Below are 20,337 nucleotides of genomic sequence, written 5' to 3' on the forward strand. Positions count from 1 at the left end.
CTCAACAGAGATACCTATTGTAAGGGCACCCCTGGTTCCATTGGCGGTGACCCAGAACCGACGTCACCACCAACCAGAAAGCCAGTACTCCACGATGTTTAGTGTGATGGCTTCGGGATTCTGTAAGGGCCGACACCAGACAGGAGAAGCAGGTACGGGGAGTCAAACATTTATTCAGGAACAGACATGGAACATGACAGGAACAGCGTCAGCACACGGGAAAACAAGGACATATGACAATCAATCCCGAAGCAGGGAACAGAGCTAGGAAACAGACAGATATAGGGAAGGAAATTACACAAGTAATTGAGTCCACATAAGTCCAATGAGCATTGATGCGCGTGAAGGTGAAAGGCAGGTGAGCGTAAATGATGGTGGCAGGAGTGCATAATGCAGGGCAGCCTGGCGGGGAAGAGCGGGAGCAGGCTATATCCCCCCCATTAAAATCCCCATACTTTAATGAAAAGAGCTTCTTTATCCTGGTGAGGGAAATCAACCATTTCTAGGCCCAGGGACATGTACTAGTCTGTGGCGACCTAAATGCCAGAACTGGACAATAACCTGACACTCTCAGCACACAGGGGGACAAATCCCTACCTGGAGGTGACAGCGTTCCCTCTCCCATATGCCCCCCTAGACACAACTACGACAACATAACCATCAAAAACGGGTCAGAACTCCTGCAGCTTTGTCACACGCTGGGGATGTACATCGTCAATTGTAGGCTTTGAGGAGACTCCTACGGTAGGTACACCTATAGCTCATCTCTTGGCAGTAATACTGTAGACTACTTTATCACTGACCTCAACCCAGAGCCTCTCAGAGCATTCACAGTCAGCCCACTGACACCCCTATCAGATCACAGCAAACTCACAGTCTACTTGAACAGAGTAAAACTCATTCATGAGGCATCAAAGCCAAAGGAACGAAATAATATTAAGAAATGCTATAGACGGAAGGAAAGTAGTGTGGAAACCTAGCAAAAAACAATTAGGCAACAACAAATTCAATCCCTTTTAAACAACTTCCTGGATAAAACATTTCACTGTAATAGTGAAGATGTAAACTTGGCAGTTGAAAACCTAAACAGTATCTCAGCTTCCCTATCAAATAAAAAAATGTGTCCCTTTAACAATCAAATCTTTTCAGCCCTTTAACAAAGAAAAAATAACAAAAAGCAAAAACACATACATGATCAAATACAAATCTTAGAATCAACTATTAAAGACCAGGACCCACTGGATTCTCCTATTACATTGAAGCAACTACAGGACAAAATACAAGCCCTCAATGAAATTATGAAATATACAGACCACAAATTCCAATTGGCTATATTTAAACTCTTTAATATCATCCTTAGCTCATCTTCCCCAGTATTTGGAACCAAGGACTGATCACCCCAAATTTGACCCCAATAACTAACGTGGGATATGCTTCAACAGCAACCTTGGGAAAATCCTCTGCAATATCATTAACAGCAGACTCTTACATTTCCTCAGTGAAAACAATGTACTGAGCAAATGTCAAATTGGCATTTTACAACGTTGCCATACGACAGACCACGTATTCACCCTGCACACCCTAATTGACAAACAAACCAAAACAAAGGCAAAGTCTTCTCATCCTTTGCTGATTTAAAAAACAACAACTTTTGACTCAATTTGACATGAGGGTCTGCTAAATAAATTGATGGAAAGTGGTGTTGGGGGGAAAACATATGGCATTATAAAATCAATGTACATAAACAACAAGTGTTGGGTTAAAATTGCCAAAAAACACACACATTTCTTTCCACAGGGCCGTGGGGTGAGAAAGGGATGCAGGTTAAGCCCTACCCTCTTCAACATATGTATCAACAAATTGGCGAGGCAACTAGAACAGTCTGCAGCACCCTACTAGAATCTGAAGTCAAATGTCTACTGTTTGCTGATGATCTGGTGCTTCTGTCACCAACCAAGGAGGGCCTACAGCAGCACCTAGATCTTCTGCACAGGTTCTGGCAGACCTGGGCCCTAACAGTAAATCTCAGTAAGACTAAAAGACCAAAAAAGTTCCAGTTGCCAGGACCACAAATACAAATTCCATCTAGACACCATTGCCCTAGAGCACACAAAAAACTACACATACCTCAGCCTAAACATCCGTGCCACAGGTAACTTCCACAAAGCTGTGAACGATTTGAGGGACAAGGCAAGAAGGGCCTTCCATGCAATCTAAAGGAACATAAAATGTGACCTACCAATTAGGATGTGGATAAAAATACTTGAATCGGTTATCGAACCCATTGCCCTTTATGATTGTGAGATCTGGGGTCCACTCACCAATCAAGAATTCACAAAATGGGACAAACACCAAATTATACTTATAGAGCAGAATTAGGCCGATATCCACTAATTATCAAAATTCATAAAAGAGAAGTTAAATTCTACAACCACCTAAAAGGAAGTGATTCCCAAACCTTTCATAACAAAGCCATCACCTAGAGAGAGATGAACCTGGAGAAGAGTCCCCTAAGCAAGCTGGTCCTGGGGCTCTGTTCACAAACCCAAACACACCCCACAGAGCCCCAGGACAGCAATACAATTAGACCCAACTAAATCATGAGAAAAGAGGGAGAGTGGGAGAGGAGTAGCGGGGGAGAGAAGGGGAGGGGGAGAGAAGGAGAGAGGGAGAGAAGGAGAGGGGGGAGAAGGAGAGGGGGAAAGAAGAGGGGGAGATGAGAGGGGGAGAGGAGAGGGGGAGAGGGGGGAAATTCCTAATATCAAAAGCAAAATGGTGAACATTCAATTGTCAAAACATTGAAAATGAAAACAGTGAAAACAGGTCCAGTTGTTTGTATGACTTATTTTTTATTGATGACTTCATTATTTGTTATTCCTTATTAAAGTCATCATCTCATCTCTGCTCAGACAGTAGCAGTCAAACAGCCAGACAACATTCTCTGTTCTCCCCATACTGTACTGTCTGTAGTCATCCTATTTAGCTAGCCTGCCTAAGCATGTTGCAGAGCTGTCTTACAAAGTCATTTTACTACTTCTTCAAAGCACTTTGCTCGTTGCTGTGTTGTGTACATGCAGTCTATGCAATCTGTGCGTATCTAACATAACAGCTGGAAAAAACAGGCGCAATGGCTGAACTAGGTTGAAAATATGCTTAATGAAAACTACAACTTCCTTCAGCCCAGCACCCCGGCTCTTGATTTGATGTCTCTTTGGAATGATTTGATTTATCTGTTGAGAAATGGCGCATTGGGCTCACAAAAAAACTTAACTAAGTGGAATTTAAGTAATTGAACCGAATGGTCAATTAGTTGTTTAATAACCCACAAAAAAATAAGGACATTTCAGTTAATCGCTCAGCACTACTGAAGTACCATAGGACAGACAGAGGGCATTTAGCTGGCTGGCACAGCAACTGGAACCTCTCTCTGAGTCTGCAAACAACACACTACCAAGAGGCCCCCAGTTTCATTTGAAGTGATGAAGGGTTTGTTTAAGGGGAAATTAGAGGGGTTTTAATGAATAACGCTGAAAATATTTCTAGAGGTCTGGTTTATTTTTCGTTCACACAGTACATCGAAGAATGGCCTTGGTTGTTTTGACGTGCTCATAAATATTTAGTTTTGGTACATTAGGGATTAAGCCTGAGCATGGATCATATCAAATGGTAATTCTACTCGGTCTCTCATTTTATTGCAAAAATCATACAGCTCTCAGGACTTATTTTCATCAAAACACACACTTATGTTATTCATGTCAGCACAGTGCAATGATAAATCCTGTTAACCAATGCCAATGGGTATGTACTGTACTAAAGCATTATGATAGGTGGTAGCTAATCAAATAGGCATGTGGGTGGGTGTAGTTTGTAGGGTATTTCCCGAAGAAGAAGAATTTGTACAGTAAAACTCCTTTCTCTTCTCTAAAACATCTCAACGTAGCGGAAGTAAAACGAAGAAGAAAGCTGAGTATTCTGGGAGAGCTCTCTTATAATAATGCACTTAATAGGAGCTGAGATATGCAGCAGCAGGGAGACATCTTTCATATTAAACACAACGACAGACAAAACAATATCTATAAGGACATGCCAAGGCTGAAAATCTCACCACAATTAATATCCTGTTTTAAATTAGAGAGAAGAGGAGAACAGGGGAATGGGCAAAAAGACGAGAGGGATAAAAGAGTTATAGAGGTGAGGGGCAACGCAGAAGAGGGAAAAATTAGGAGAGGAGAAGAAAAGCGGGTGAGAATTAGAGGAGAGGAGAGAATAGGCAGTTTGGTCCATGGTCCAGATTACCAAAGTGATGAAATGGGGTGGAAAGTGGCTGGAGGGATCTACACTCTGATTTAGTGGTGCTAGTGGAGCGACGGGTGAGATAAAAGAGAAGAGGGGTGATTGGATGAGGGGCTGGAGGGATCTACACTCTGATTTAGTGGTGCTAGTGGAGCGACGGGTGAGATAAAAGAAAAGAGGGGTGATTGGATGAGGGGCTGGAGGGATCTACACTCTGATTTAGTGGTGCTAGTGGAGCGACGGGTGAGATAAAAGAAAAGAGGGGTGATTGGATGAGGGGCTGGAGGGATCTACACTCTGATTTAGTGGTGCTAGTGGAGTGACGGGTGAGATAAAAGAGAAGAGGGGTGATTGGATGAGGGGCTGGAGGGATCTACACTCTGATTTAGTGGTGCTAGTGGAGTGACGGGTGAGATAAAAGAAAAGAGGGGTGATTGGATGAGGGGCTGGAGGGATCTACACTCTGATTTAGTGGTGCTAGTGGAGTGACGGGTGAGATAAAAGAAAATAGGGTGATTGGATGAGGGGATGGGGTGGGGAGAGAAGAAGGGATGACATTGGGCATATTTTTTAACCAGCCCTATCCCAGTGAGCGCCAACAAAAGAGTGACTCCCCACAGGTCCCTGCCTTTCTCTATGGGGGGTCCTTACCTTTTGCTGTCTCTCTGTCTCACTGTCTTTCTCTCATGTCTCTGTCTGTCACTGTCTCCTATCTCTCATCTCGTATTCCAATATTCTTCCCTCTCCTTCTTTTCCTTCATGTATAGTGTTATCTTCCCCTCTCTCTCTCTTTGTCTACCTTGTCCCATCTCCCTTATTCTCCCTCTCTCTCTCTCTCCAATTATTTCCCCTCTTCCCCTCTCCTTTCCTTCTATTCTCCCCTGGTCTTTGAGGTTGTAAACTGTCATGGTCTATCCTCTGACCAGAGTATTAATAAACTGTCAGGGTCTAGCCTGGGTCCAGAGTATTAATAAACTGTCAGGGTCTATCCTCTGTCCAGAGTATTAATAAACTGTCAGGGTCTATCCTCTGTCCAGAGTATTAATACACTGTCAGGGTCTAGCCTGGGTCCAGAGTATTAATAAACTGTCAGGGTCTATCCTCTGACCAGAATATTAATAAACTGTCAGGGTCTATCCTCTGTCCAGAATATTAATAAACTGTCAGGGTCTATCCTCTGTCCAGAGTATTAATGCACTGGCAGGGTCTATCCCCTGTCCAGAGTATTAATAAACTGTCAGGGTCTATCCTCTGTCCAGAGTATTAATACACTGTCAGGGTCTATCCTCTGTCCAGAGTATTAATACACTGTCAGGGTCAATCCTCTGTCCAGAATATTAATAAACTGTCAGGGTCTATCCTCTGTCCAGAGTATTAATACACTGTCAGGGTCAATCCTCTGTCCAGAGTATTAATAAACTGTCAGTGTCTATCCTCTGTCCAGAGTATTAATACACTGTCAGGGTCTAGCCTGGGTCCAGAGTATTAATAAACTGTCAAGGTCTATCCTCTGACCAGAGTATTAATAAACTGTCAGGGTCTATCCTCTGTCCAGAGTATTAATAAACTGTCAGGGTCTAGCCTGGGTCCAGAGTATTAATAAACTGTCAGGGTCTAGCCTGGGTCCAGAGTATTAATAAACTGTCAGTGTCTATCCTCTGTCCAGAGTATTAATGCACGGGCAGGGTCTATCCCCTGTCCAGAGTATTAATAAACTGTCAGGGTCTATCCTCTGTCCAGAGTATTAATACACTGTCAGGGTCTATCCTCTGTCCAGAGTATTAATACACTGTCAGGGTCAATCCTCTGTCCAGAATATTAATAAACTGTCAGGGTCTATCCTCTGTCCAGAGTATTAATACACCGTCAGGGTCTATCCTCTGTCCAGAGTATTAATAAACTGTCAGGGTCAATCCTCTGTCCAGAGTATTAATAAACTGTCAGGGTCAATCCTCTGTCCAGAGTATTAATAAACTGGCAGGGTCTATCCTCTGTCCAGAGTATTAATAAACTGTCAGTGTCTATCCTCTGTCCAGAGTATTAATACACTGTCAGGGTCTAGCCTGGGTCCAGAGTATTAATAAACTGTCAAGGTCTATCCTCTGACCAGAGTATTAATAAACTGTCAGGGTCTATCCTCTGTCCAGAGTATTAATAAACTGTCAGGGTCTAGCCTGGGTCCAGAGTATTAATAAACTGTCAGTGTCTATCCTCTGTCCAGAGTATTAATACACTGTCAGGGTCTAGCCTGGGTCCAGAGTATTAAAAGAAGACTACTGTTAGATGTATAGGGCCATTAAGACTGACTACAGAGAAGACTACTGTTAGATATATTGGGCCATTAACACTGACTACAGAGAAGACTACTGTTAGATGTATAGGGCCATTAAGACTGACTACAGAGAAGACTACTGTTAGATATATAGGGCCATTAAGACTGACTACAGAGAAGACTACTGTTAGATGTATAGGGCCATTAACACTGACTACAGAGAAGACTACTGTTAGATGTATAGGGCCATTAAGACTGACTACAGAGAAGACTACTGTTAGATATATAGGGCCATTAAGACTGACTACAGAGAAGACTACTGTTAGATATATTGGGCCATTAACACTGACTACAGAGAAGACTACTGTTAGATGTATAGGGCCATTAACACTGACTACAGAGAAGACTACTGTTAGATGTATATGGCCATTAACACTGACTACAGAGAAGACTACTGTTAGATATATAGGGCCATTAACACTGACTACAGAGAAGACTACTGTTAGATATATAGGGCCATTAACACTGACTACAGAGAAGACTACTGTTAGATATATAGGGCCATTAAGACTGACTACAGAGAAGACTACTGTTAGATATATTGGGCCATTAACACTGACTACCGAGAAGACTACTGTTAGATATATAGGGCCATTAACACTGACTACAGAGAAGACTACTGTTAGATGTATAGGGCCATTAACACTGACTACAGAGAATACTACTGTTAGATGTATAGGGCCATTAAGACTGACTACAGAGAAGACTACTGTTAGATATATTGGGCCATTAAGACTGACTACGATGGCTGGCAGACTCCTCTGATCCAGCTTAGCCTAGTGACAGGCCTCTCACACCCCACTCTCCTAGAGGACAACTGCATCAAGTCTATTGCACAAATCAAGCCCTTAGGAGCTCCTGACACAATAATCATTATCCTGGCTTCACTGACAGCACTTGACATAATGGTGTTGTTAAGATGCATATAACAGTGTGAAATATTTGAAATGTACCCTGGGTTGTTATTACTGTAACTGCTATGACAGGTGTTGTGTATTGTTTGAGACAGATTTGTATGGGCCCAACTGATGGCTGGCCTGTTCCAGTATTACTGTGTTACGGTAAATACACACAGATAAAAAAATGTTTCAAAAATACAATAAAAAAGAGACCAGACTTGTTATACCTGACGCGATGGTCCAACAAACTGACTGTGAGCTAGACATTGAGGGGAAGAGAGAGAAAGGAGGGGGGAGGACTAAAGGGAGGAAAAATGAAGAGAGAGATAATACTAGAAAGAAAGAGTCTGACAAAAGAGAGATGTGAGGAAGTTGGAGGGAGATGAATATGAGAGTTAGAGGGAGATACATAGGAAGGGTGATGACAAGGGAGAAAGAGAGAGGATATAGAGATAGAGAAAGAGGGAGGGATAGAGAGATGGAGAAAGAGGGAGGGATAGAGAGATGGAGAAAGAGGGAGGGATAGAGAGATGGAGAAAGAGGGAGGAATAGAGAGATGGAGAAAGAGGGAGGGATAAATTGATAGAGGGGGACATACGGGTAGCAATGGATGAGGGACTGGCAACGCTGGTAAAGACTCACCTGGATCAGCGAGAGGTCCTCCAGATTGAGTCTGAACAGGTGGTTTCTGAAAGGAAAAGAGACAGGGAGGAGAGATGAAGGTATAATCTTCTCTAAAAATACACAATCTGAAAAAAGAGAAGTGGACAGGAGACCATTTCCAAAAATATCTCTGGGTTATTTTACTCCCATATTGGTTATTTCTTCAAGCTCATCAAACCTTTGATGAATCATACCTATCTTTCTGGGTCACTCCAAAGGGCCTGTTCAGATGTAACCACATACAGTATAGGAACATTTGATTACTATTTTACTGCCAATCCGAAAGTAGTTACATCTTTGTGGTTTTGAATAGAATTCAAGTCTAAATTGAACAGAATAAAGGTTACATACTTTACAAATTTCCTGTAGACACAGATGCAGTGGTGGAAAAAGTACCAAATTGTCATACTTGAGTAAAAGTAAAGATACCTTAATAGAAAATGACTCAAGTAAAAGTCACCCAGTAAAATACTAGTAAAATTTTTAAAGTATTTGGTTTTAAATATACTTAAGTATCAAAAGTAAATGTAATTGCTAAAATATATTTTTGTTTCAAAAGCAAAAGTACAAGCATCATTTATTAAAAATTCCCTATATTAAGCAAAGCAGACGGCACAATTTTCTTGTTTTAAAATGTACAGATGGCCAGGGGCACACTCCAACACTGAGACATCATTTACAAACAAAGCATTTGTGTTTAATGAGTCCTCCAGATCAGATGCAGTAGAGATGACCAGGGATGTTCTGTGTTTAGTGAGTCCTCCAGATCAGAGGCAGTAGGGATGACCAGGGATGTTCTGTGTTTAATGAGTCCTCCAGATCAGAGGCAGTAGAGATGACCAGGGATGTTCTCTGTTTAATGAGTCCTCCAGATCAGAGGCAGTAGGGATGACCAGGGATGTTCTGTGTTTAATGAGTCCACCAGATCAGAGGCAGTAGAGATGACCAGGGATGTTCTGTGTTCAGTGAGTCCTCCAGATCAGAGGCAGTAGGGATGACCAGGGATGTTATCTGTTTAATGAGTCCACCAGATCAGAGGCAGTAGAGATGACCAGGGATGTTCTGTGTTCAGTGAGTCCTCCAGATCAGAGGCAGTAGGGATGACCAGGGATGTTCTGTGTTTAATGAGTCCTCCAGATCAGAGGCAGTAGGGATGACCAGGGATGTTCTGTGTTCAGTGAGTCCTCCAGATCAGAGGCAGTAGGGATGACCAGGGATGTTCTGTGTTTAATGAGTCCTCCAGATCAGAGGCAGTAGGGATGACCAGGGATGTTCTGTGTTTAGTGAGTCCTCCAGATCAGAGGCAGTAGGGATGACCAGGGATGTTCTGTGTTTAATGAGTCCTCCAGATCAGAGGCAGTAGGGATGACCAGGGATGTTCTCTGTTTAGTGAGTTCACCAGATCAGAGGCTGTAGGGATGACCAGGGATTTTCTCTTTAAGTGCGTGAATTAGACACTTTACCTGTCCTGCTAGGCATTCAAAATGTAATGAGTACTTTTGGGTGTCAGGGAAAATGCATTATTTTCTTCAGGAAAGTAAAATAGTCATCAAAAATGTAAATAGTAAAGTAAAGTACAGATACCCCAAAAAACGACTTAAGTAGTACTTGAAAGTATTTTTACTTATGTACTTTACACCACTGCACAGATGTAGGATCAGTTCACTCTTTCCAAAGTCCAACCTCAACCGTTAGTGGAGAAAATGCTAAACTGATCTTGAATCAGTGTCTAGGGGTCACCTCCAGACAAACACATCCCTGAGTGAATTTCTGTTTTTCTGTCTGAACAGACCATAGGACCTAAGGCTGTGTGAGTGTGCGTGTGCATGGGCCCACATTCATGTGTGTGTGTGTGTGTGTATCAGAGAGTCCAACGGTGAAACTTCACTTGAATAAGGCTCTTGCCTTAGGCTCTTTTGAATGGTTACATTTAGATTGTAAGCCAACTAACAAAACAAATTGTCTGGTCTTTTAAACTTTCCACAAAACAGTATAAGCTAAGGAGTAGTCTGTAGAATGAGTAGGCCTGTTCTTTTACGACCATAGGCTTCAGTTTGATTGAATAAGTTCAGCATTATAGCACAAGACTCATAATCATAGCAGCTTTATTATTCATATTAATATCATTATTTAGCAGAGTGACGTTTAATGTTAAGGCTGTTTAATTTATTTTTATTTTATATATATTTTAAATTTTTACCCCTTTTTCTCCCCGATGACAATCTTGTCTCATCGCTGCAACTCCCCAACAGGATCGGAAGGGGCAAAGGTCGAGTCATGCGTCCTCTGAAACATGACCCGCCAAGCCGTAGTTCTTAACACACGTCTGCTTAACCTGGAAGCCAACTGTACCAATATGTCAGAGGAAACACCGTTCAACTGAAGGAGTCACTAGAGCATCGGTCGTCAGTCTTCAGTTGAACGGTGTTTCCTCTGACATATTGGTACAGTTGGCTTCCAGGTTAAGCAGACGTGTGTTAAGAACCACGGCTTGGCGGGTCATGTTTCAGAGGACGCATGACTAGAGCATGATTGGCCAATTAAGCCCTCCCCCAGCCAAACCGTCCCCAAACCCGGACAACTGCCCTATGGGATTCCCGATCACGGCCAGTTGTGATAGTTGTGAACATTTTAAAAACTGTGATTTTCAAACACTATGAGGTTCGCGGTGATGTGGGGAGGAAGAAAGCGCCCTCAGTTGGGCTAGAAACTCATTGCAGGTGTTGAAAATGACTGATCTATCTCCTAGATCTCTATCACTAAGCCTGAGCCCTCTCATCTAGAGAAAGAGAAACAAGGCTAGTCCAGACCACACCAGGTACAGACAGGACTACCCTTTAGCCCCTGGGTCAGACTAGAGTCTGAGAGGGAAGGATAAAAGCCCCACTCTCCCAGTGTTTATAATAGTCAGGGTCAAATGAAATCACTCTCCCAGTGTTTATAATAGTCAGGGTCAAATGAAATCACTCTCCCAGTGTTTATAATAGTCAGGGTCAAATGAAATCACTCTCCCAGTGTTTATAATAGTCAGGGTCAAATGAAATCACTCTCCCAGTGTTTTATAATAGTCAGGGTCAAATGAAATCACTCTCCCAGTGTTTTATAATAGTCAGGGTCAAATGAAATCACTCTCCCAGTGTTTATAATAGTCAGGGTCAAATGAAATCACTCTCCCAGTGTTTATAATAGTCAGGGTCAAATGAAATCACTCTCCCAGTGTTTTATAATAGTCAAGGTCAAATGAAATCACTCTCCCAGTGTTTTATAATAGTCAGGGTCAAATGAAATCACTCTCCCAGTGTTTTATAATAGTCAGGGTCAAATGAAATCACTCTCCCAGTGTTTTATAATAGTCAGGGTCAAATGAAATCACTCTCCCAGTGTTTATAATAGTCAGGGTCAAATGAAATTACTCTCTCAGTGTTTTATAATAGTCAGGGTCAAATGAAATTACTCTCTCAGTGTTTTATAATAGTCAGGGTCAAATGAAATTACTCTCTCAGTGTTTTATAATAGTCAGGGTCAAATGAAATCACTCTCCCAGTGTTTTATAATAGTCAGGGTCAAATGAAATCACTCTCTCAGTGTTTTATAATAGTCAGGGTCAAATGAAATCACTCTCCCAGTGTTTTATAATAGTCAGGGTCAAATGAAATCACTCTCCCAGTGTTTTATAATAGTCAGGGTCAAATGAAATCACTCTCCCAGTGTTTTATAATAGTCAGGGGCAAATGAAATCACTCTCCCATTGTTTTATAATATTCAGGGCCAAATGAAATCACTCACCTTGGAAAAGTTCTCAACATATATTTGTGGCTTGAACAAAAGTTTCACCTAGCCCAGTAAAAGTTCCACCTAGCCCAGTAAAAGTCCCACCTAGCCCAGTAAAAGTTCCACCTAGCCCATTAAAAGTTCCACCTAGCCCAGTATAAGTTCCACCTAGCCCAGTAAAAGTTCCACCTAGCTCAGTAAAAGTTCCACCTAGCCCAGTAAGAGTTCCACCTAACCCAGTATAAGTTCCACCTAACCCAGTATAAGTTCCACCTAGCCCAGTAAAAGTTCCACCTAGCCCAGTAAAAGTTCCACCTAGACCAGTATAAGTTCCACCTAGCCCAGTAAAAGTTCCACCTAGCCCAGTAAAAGTTCCACCTAGACCAGTAAAAGTTCCACCTAGTCCAGTAAAAGTTCCACCTAGCCCAGTATTGCTTGCATGCATGCAGAACTCACTCTTTTTCTATCTTTCTCCCTCTCTCTTACACAGACTCTCTCTCTCTCCACGTTTACTCAATCATCTTCTCCTTATCTGTCAATCCCTGCAAGTATTCCCAACTCCTCCATTTCCCTGTATCCATCTGCAGTACATTCATTTATTCCCCCAGCTCTGCGTCTCTGTCTTGGTCCTCCAGCTCTCTGTTTCCTCAGCTATCTACTAAAGTCTGGCGAGAACAGCTTATATTGACAACCAAGGTCATTAGCAGGATTGGGATCACACACACACACACACACACACACACACACACACACACACACACACACACACACACACACACGAGAGTTCATCTGAGCCCAATCTCAGCTGGTCAGAGACCACTTCTGAGAAACGCTGAGCTGAATTAAAGGTGATGTGCTTGACAGAAACAATGAACTTCACTGGAGAACAGCTAGAAAATCACTACTCAATCAGAGGATTTTCAAAAGGTGTCATCAATCATGAGAGAGAGGGATAGCAAGAGAAAAAGCCAGAGAGAGAGAGAGAGAGAGAGAGAGAGAGAGAGAGAGAGAGAGAGAGAGAGGACCGGGGGAGGAAATATAATACCTGGCTCCAACTATCAGTTCGTTCTGGCTGGGGTCAAAGGTTAGCTGAGAGTAATCCACCGTGCCCTCAGCCCGGAACCTGTGAATCCACGGCTCCATATCTGCCAATCAAAGTAGAGAAAGATACACATTAGCCAATCAAATCGGAGAAAAAAAGAGCAGAACGAAGAGGCTGGATAAAGAGAAATGCTTAGCCAATAGCCACAGTATATAATAAAGTGTTGTAGGCCTATATTGTGTTGTCTTTGTGAGTATTGTTCGGTATTGTGATGGTGTCAAATAACACGTGTTCTTCTACGAACACTAATGTTGTCTGGTGCTGTTTACATCTCCTCTCTTATGAACACTAATGTTGTCTGGTGCTGTTTACATCTCCTCTCTTATGAACACTAATGTTGTCTGGTGCTGTTTACATCTCCTCTCTTATGAACACTAATGTTGTCTGGTGCTGTTTACATCTCCTCTCTTATGAACACTAATGTTGTCTGGTGCTGTTTACGTCTCCTCTCTTATGAACACTAATGTTGTCTGGTGCTGTTTATGTCTCCTCTCTTATGAACACTAATGTTGTCTGGTGCTGTTTACATCTCCTCTCTTATGAACACTAATGTTGTCTGGTGCTGTTTACATCTCCTCTCTTATGAACACTAATGTTGTCTGGTGCTGTTTACATCTCCTCTCTTATGAACACTAATGTTGTCTGGTGCTGTTTACATCTCCTCTCTTATGAACACTAATGTTGTCTGGTGCTGTTTACGTCTCCTCTCTTATGAACACTAATGTTGTCTGGTGCTGTTTACATCTCCTCTCTTATGAACACTAATGTTGTCTGGTGCTGTTTACGTCTCCTCTCTTATGAACACTAATGTTGTCTGGTGCTGTTTACATCTCCTCTCTTATGAACACTAATGTTGTCTGGTGCTGTTTACATCTCCTCTCTTATGAACACTAATGTTGTCTGGTGCTGTTTACATCTCCTCTCTTATGAACACTAATGTTGTCTGGTGCTGTTTACGTCTCCTCTCTTATGAACACTAATGTTGTCTGGTGCTGTTTACATCTCCTCTCTTATGAACACTAATGTTGTCTGGTGCTGTTTACATCTCCTCTCTTAGAAAAGAGGTTCAAACCTGTTACAATGAAGCTTCTGTTAGAATGAAGTTCCTGTTAGAATGAAGTTCCTGTTAGAATGAAGTTCCTGTTAGAATGAAGTTCCTGTTAGAATGAAGTTCCTGTTAGAATGAAGCTTCTGTTAGAATGAAGTTCCTGTTAGAATGAAGTTCCTGTTAGAATGAAGTTCCTGTTAGAATGAAGATTAAATGAAGAAACATAAACAGTTTAGCACGTACTTCTGTTCTGAGAGTCTTACAATGAGCCCTAATGTACCCCATATCCCGAATGTCTCCAGACAGCTGTAGTATTTAGTGAAGTATGTCAGGTTAAAAGCCTAGCTCAAGGGTAAAGCAATACAGTTTCCCACCTGGGCTTTCAACCACACGCCTTACACTCCATTTACTTAATCTTTACTGTAGCTAGAACTAATGCATACTGTACATGGCGTGTGTGAGGGGCGAAGGTTAGGTTCTCTCTGTGTGTGTGTGTGTGTGTGTGTGTGTGTGTGTGTGTGTGTGTGTGTGTGTGTGTGTGTGTGTGTGTGTGTGTGTGTGTGTGTGTGTGTGTGTGTGTGTGTGTGACTGTTACTTGACAATATTGTACTCTAATAATCCTGTTACTAGACAATATTGTACTCTAATAATCCTGTTACTAGACAATATTGTATTCTAATAATCCTTTTACTTGACAATATTGTATTCTAATAATCCTGTTACTTGACAATATTGTATTCTAATAATCCTGTTACTAGATAATATTGTATTCTAATAATCCTGTTACTTGACAATATTGTATTCTAATAATCCTGTTACTTGACAATATTGTATTCTAATAATCCTGTTACTTGACAATATTGTATTCTAATAATCCTGTTACTTGACAATATTGTATTCTAATAATCCTGTTACTAGACAATATTGTACTCTAATAATCCTTGTCTGAAACTGCTAGCAATATTTATTGTGTTACATCGAAGTATCTTCAAGTGCTGGTGTTAGTGTGGCTCTGGGATTTCAAAACACTTTTCATGGTAGAGAGTTAAACCATTTACTGTTGCTAATATTATGTTAAATCCTGATTTGTGTATACCGTACCAGTACGTTACCTGAAATTTCAGAGAGCTCTTCTGTAGACCTAACATTGATGGAGTACAGCTACGGTCGGAGTCAAAAACGTTATCTGTCAAAAAAATGCAAAACACCTGAAACCAACAGTCTAACCTGAACTGCATCAAACCACCAACCAGCTGTTTACTTCTGTCAAGCTGCGGCTTTCAGCCCAATACAACAGGGACATACTGACCGCCTGCCCGAGTCACTGCTAGTAGCTACGTACTAAAAAAATACAGCACTGAATCTACCTCCTAGTCAAACTGTAGGAGTATAGAGCACTACCATAGCACATCAACAGGATGGAATCACTGTTAACAAAGGTGTTTCTCTCTTCATCCATTCTTCAGGGTTCTACGTATTAATGAGAATAAGAACAAGTTAAACTGGGAGGAGGAAATGTTAAACTCGCAGACCCAGAGCTAATACATTTTCATTAGCCTTGGTGAAATAAATATCGGAGAGAGATCACAACATATTCCGCCCTGAGATTCGGCTGTGGGTAATGGCAGGTTCCACTCTAATTCCACAGGGGGACGGAGTTTGGGATGCGCCTCTGGTGCCACCGGCAGGCTCATTTTCTATTTCGTGGGGAAGCTCTAGAGCATACAAATGTGGCAGCGACACCCTCGAGGGAAACCAAGGCTTCAGTTACCCAGCGTTTCCCCCATAAATCAGCTGTGGTCCCACCAGGGTATAGCCCCACTCAGGTCCCTCAGAGGGGAGCGGGAAGGAGAATGCACAGAGGGGTTTAAGTGGATACAACATTCACAACTGAGGATTTATGTTTTAAGACGAGGCGAAGGGCTCATAAACATTCATAAGCCCTGATAAGCATTCATAAGCCAGAGCTGATGTATTACCCTGGGATATGAGATCTAATGAGAAACAAAAGACTAATGTTAGATGATGACAGGACATTATTTATTAGTTTTGTTTGGGTTGAGAGAGGGGTATGGGTAGAACACTGTTAGATTACTGAGAAGTTGTAGACCACTAGGGAGAACGATATAACTATTGAAAGCTAAGTAGAACACTGGTAGGATCTATAGAAAACTGAGCGTTCTTGGTAGAATCACATTGAGTGATTTGGTGGATTACCTCAGGGCTTTAATATAACGTTGGTGTTTGTACGGCTCTAGTGGAGAAGCAATAGCTTTAATTTCGGTCGGAACACGATATGAACCTCAACTGAACCCTGACCTTGTCCTTTATAAAAGGAACCAAGGGGATTTATAAAACTTCTTCAATAAACATCCCCCTTTCCCTCCTCCCCACTTCTATCCCCCTTTCCCCTCCTCCCCACTTCTATCCCCCTTTCCCCTCCTCCATACTTCTATCCCCCTTTCCCCTCCTCCCCACTTCTATCCCCCTTTCCCCTCCTCCCCACTTCTATCCCCCTTTCCCCTCCTCCCCACTTCTATCCCCCTTTCCCCTCCTCCCCACTTCTATCCCCCTTTCCCCTCCTCCATACTTCTATCCCCCTTTCCCCTCCTCCCCATTTCTATCCCCCTTTCCCCTCCTCCCTACTTCTATCCCCCTTTCCCCTCCTCCCCACTTCTATCCCCCTTTCCCTCCTCCCCACTTCTATCCCCCTTTCCCCTCCTCCCTACTTCTATCCCCCTTTCCCCTCCTCCCCACTTCTATCCCCCTTTCTCTCCTCCCCACTTCTATCCCCCTTTCCCCTCCTCCATACTTCTATCCCCCTTTCCCCTCCTCCCCACTTCTATCCCCCTTTTCCCCCTCCCCACTTCTATCCCCCTTTCCCCTCCTCCCCACTTCTATCCCCCTTTCCCCTCCTCCCCACTTCTATCCCCTTTCCCCTCCTCCCTACTTCTATCCCCCTTTCCCCTCCTCCCCACTTCAAGCCCCCTTTGCATTTTTTCCTTCTCCGTCACTCTTTCCTGGTTTGTTGTTCAGGGTTCAGACACAGGGTGGTTGACACACTACCTAAATATGAACCCCTCCAGCTCCAGAGACGAGGGCAGTCTTCAGTCTCAGAGAGCTCAAACTGTATAAAGAACAGCCTGACCTGACACAATAGACACATGTGGAACCGACTGGGACTAGAATACCGAAGGTCTCTAGGAGTAAATGGGGGGTAATTGAGGATTTAAATTGAGTTCCTATATATTACACATAAATGCAGGCTGTCAAGACGTGTCCAACTGGAGAAACTAGGGGGTTTTGCTCTCCCTTGCGGTAAAACAAAAATATGAAATTGCAACTATTTTGGGAAGTTGGATTGAGAATAAAACCTTAAAATAAAGTTAAAATAAACACCTGTTCAATGTCAGAATGAAAACTGTCAAAATTAGCTTCAGGTTAACCAACCTGGAGGTGAGGTCGTGTGGTCAGGAGAAACCTTCTGACCAATAGCGATAATATATTATTAGGAACAGGAGGTTTTCTTGACCACATTTCACAATCAGGGCAAACTCCTGGTCCTTGATATAGTAAGAATTTAAACACAGAGGTCCACGTTGACCAGAACTGGTGGAACCCTCTGAGTCCTTGGAGGGTTTTCCCTGAAGTGTTATTTTAGGAAGTCAAAACAAGCATCTAAAATCACAGTGGAGCTGAGCAAAGGCCTCAGGTCAGAGGGTGAATCAAACCAGAGAAACTACTACATAGCCGCAAATAAGTGTGCAATAAAGTATTTAAATGGAACATGGACTTTATAGCGAAACCCTTTAAGGGAAGAAAAAAAGGAACATTTAACAAGATGACGTAATAGCCTCCGTGTGTCACAGAGGAAAAATAAATAAATCACTAACTTAAAGATGCACAATGCAGAAATCACTCCGCCATTTCTTGGTTGCTAAAATTCTAATAGTTCACCTAATTTGAGTTTATGTGACAAAAGAAGCAAGTATAATCTTTCTACTATCTAAACCGCTGTGTGAAATATATTTTACATAGTAAAACATTGTATTTTCAGCTGTTTGAAGCTGGTGTACAAAACCGAATGGTAAAAGACGCAAAACATGAATGGGAAGCATAGAAATAATGTACATAGAACAGCTCTACCGCTGCTTACACTTGCTTTCAATGAGAATGACACATCTATAACTCAAGTTTTATGTGAAATTTGGTCGGGTTGCCCAAAAAGTGACATAGTGCAGCTTGAAGACTTAAAGAAAAACACATGAAAGGGATTTACTACAGGGACAAATGAGAGAGATGTAGTACACAAAGTAAAGGCTACGTGGACTATACTTAATTTCCTGCGTTGGGTATTAAAATGCCACATTGTGAGAAGTGTGGTCATAAATAGAATACACTGATGCTTAAGAATGTAGCCAGTTGGACGCGCAGTGGACTTAGTGGGCTGTAAAAACTATTCGCCATGGACCAATTAAACCGTCTTGGTCTCCAATCGGTGATGTGACAGATAGTTGTAATGAACCTGATATGATTATTTGTTTATGTTCTCTTCAAGATACTCCCTAACCCTAAAACTAACCCCTAACCCTAACCCTAAACCTAAACCTAACCCTAACCCTAAACCCTAACCCTAACCCCTAACACTAACCTTCACTCTAACCATAACCCATAACCCTAACCCAAACCTAACTCCTAACCCTTAACCTAAATATAACGCTTACCCTAATTCTAACCCTAAACCTAACCCTTAAGCTTAAAATAACCTTTGTCCTCATGGGGATGTGTGGAAATGTCCCCACAAGGGAGACTTTTCCTTGTTTTACTATCCTTGTGAGGACTTTGGGGGATTTTAGGTCTCCACAAGGATAGAAAAACAAACCACCACACACGCACAAACACACACTAACTCTCTAATGATGTGTTATTCTGTGAGGACAAATTTTACATACAGTATTTTATGGAAATGATAAATGAATTAAATGAAGGCCGGTCTACACACCACGAGGGACAGCGTTTTACTGTGTGTGTTACGCTCGTCGTTTGAATGAGGAGACCAAGGTGCAGCGTGGTAGGCGTACATCATTAATTTTAATAAAGAACACCAACAAAAATAGAAAATGCAAAAACCGAACGTAACGTTCTGCAGGGCTAGACAGCACAATGCAAAAACAAGATCCCACAATCTCAGGTGGGAAAAGGGGCTGCATAAGTATGATCCCCATTAAGAGACAACGAGAAACAGCTGCCTCTGATTGGGAACCATACTAGGCCAACAAAGAAATATAAACATAGATTTCCCCAACCAAGTCACACCCTAACCTAACCAAATAGAGAATAAAACAGACTCTCTAAGGTCAGGGCGTGACAGTGTGTATGTGTTGCAAATGTATTTCTTGCATTTGATGCACGTGTACTGTGTCTTCCTGTCCTTGTTGGGTCCACACACATCACAGCGCTTCTTCTTGTTGCTACCGGCTGGAATCTAGAATGATGAAAACACTGAGTTCGGGAAATTTACTAACATCTCACTCACTCACATATATAGTTACAACAGGCCAAGGTAGGAGAGTTAGACACACACACACACCTGCAACAACATCACTCACACTTACTTCCGGTATTGGAGTTGTTGGTTCTGTGGGTCGGGCGCATGGTGCAGCAGCATTCTCCTCCTGAATCCTCCTCACGATGGCTGCAGAAGCTGGGGTCCTTGGGATATATTGGCTTCTCTGGATTTGAGGTCTTACCAATGTCTTGCCCAGCTCCTCGAGTAAGAGCCGTCTCCTCTAGAGCTTCCCTCTGTTCCAATCTGGGTTCAGTGCCATCCAGATGACAAACACGTTGTACGCTGAGATGTCCAACATGTTGAAGAATTACACAAGTGACCAGCGTAGGGTTCTTCTTTTGCAGCTGTAGCCAGACACCAGCTTGTCTAAATTGTCCACCCCTCCTTTTGAGGCATTGTAATCCATTATGATTTCTGGTTTTTGATGTTCCCAGCCACAGATTCTCCCATCCTTATGCAGCGTACTCATGAGTACCACATTTCTGCCTTTCTTTGGCACGTAGGACACTAGGGACGTGTCGGCCGTGAACACAAACTGAGAGGAAATGATAGACCTGTTTCGTGTATTCAACACCTGAGGTGGGAGCTCTGATTTGTTTTTTCGTACAGTTCCTACCATTGTCAGCTTCCTCTTGAGGAGTTCCTGTCCCAGCTTGTGTG

At 42.4% G+C, this 20,337-nt stretch overlaps 1 protein-coding gene across 2 annotated transcripts in view; it reads right to left on the reverse strand.

Moving 5' to 3' along the window:
* LOC106590611 (semaphorin-5A) overlaps positions 1 to 20,337 on the reverse strand; it is a 334,049-nt gene that overhangs the window by 227,955 nt on the left and 85,757 nt on the right. For both annotated transcript variants that reach the window (XR_014383102.1, XM_082970801.1), the window contains exons 3-4: positions 13,004 to 13,103; positions 8,167 to 8,212 (exon numbers count right to left, since the gene is read on the reverse strand). Coding sequence is in view for 1 of the 2 variants with exons in the window: in XM_082970801.1 (XP_082826927.1) it covers positions 8,167 to 8,212; positions 13,004 to 13,103 (146 nt within the window). In the remaining variant the exon portion in view is untranslated. The remainder of the gene's footprint in view (positions 1 to 8,166; positions 8,213 to 13,003; positions 13,104 to 20,337) is intronic.

This window comes from Salmo salar, chromosome 29 (genome assembly GCF_965601325.2).
Source record: "Salmo salar chromosome 29, fSalSal1, whole genome shotgun sequence".
Taxonomy (NCBI): Eukaryota; Metazoa; Chordata; class Actinopteri; order Salmoniformes; family Salmonidae; genus Salmo; species Salmo salar.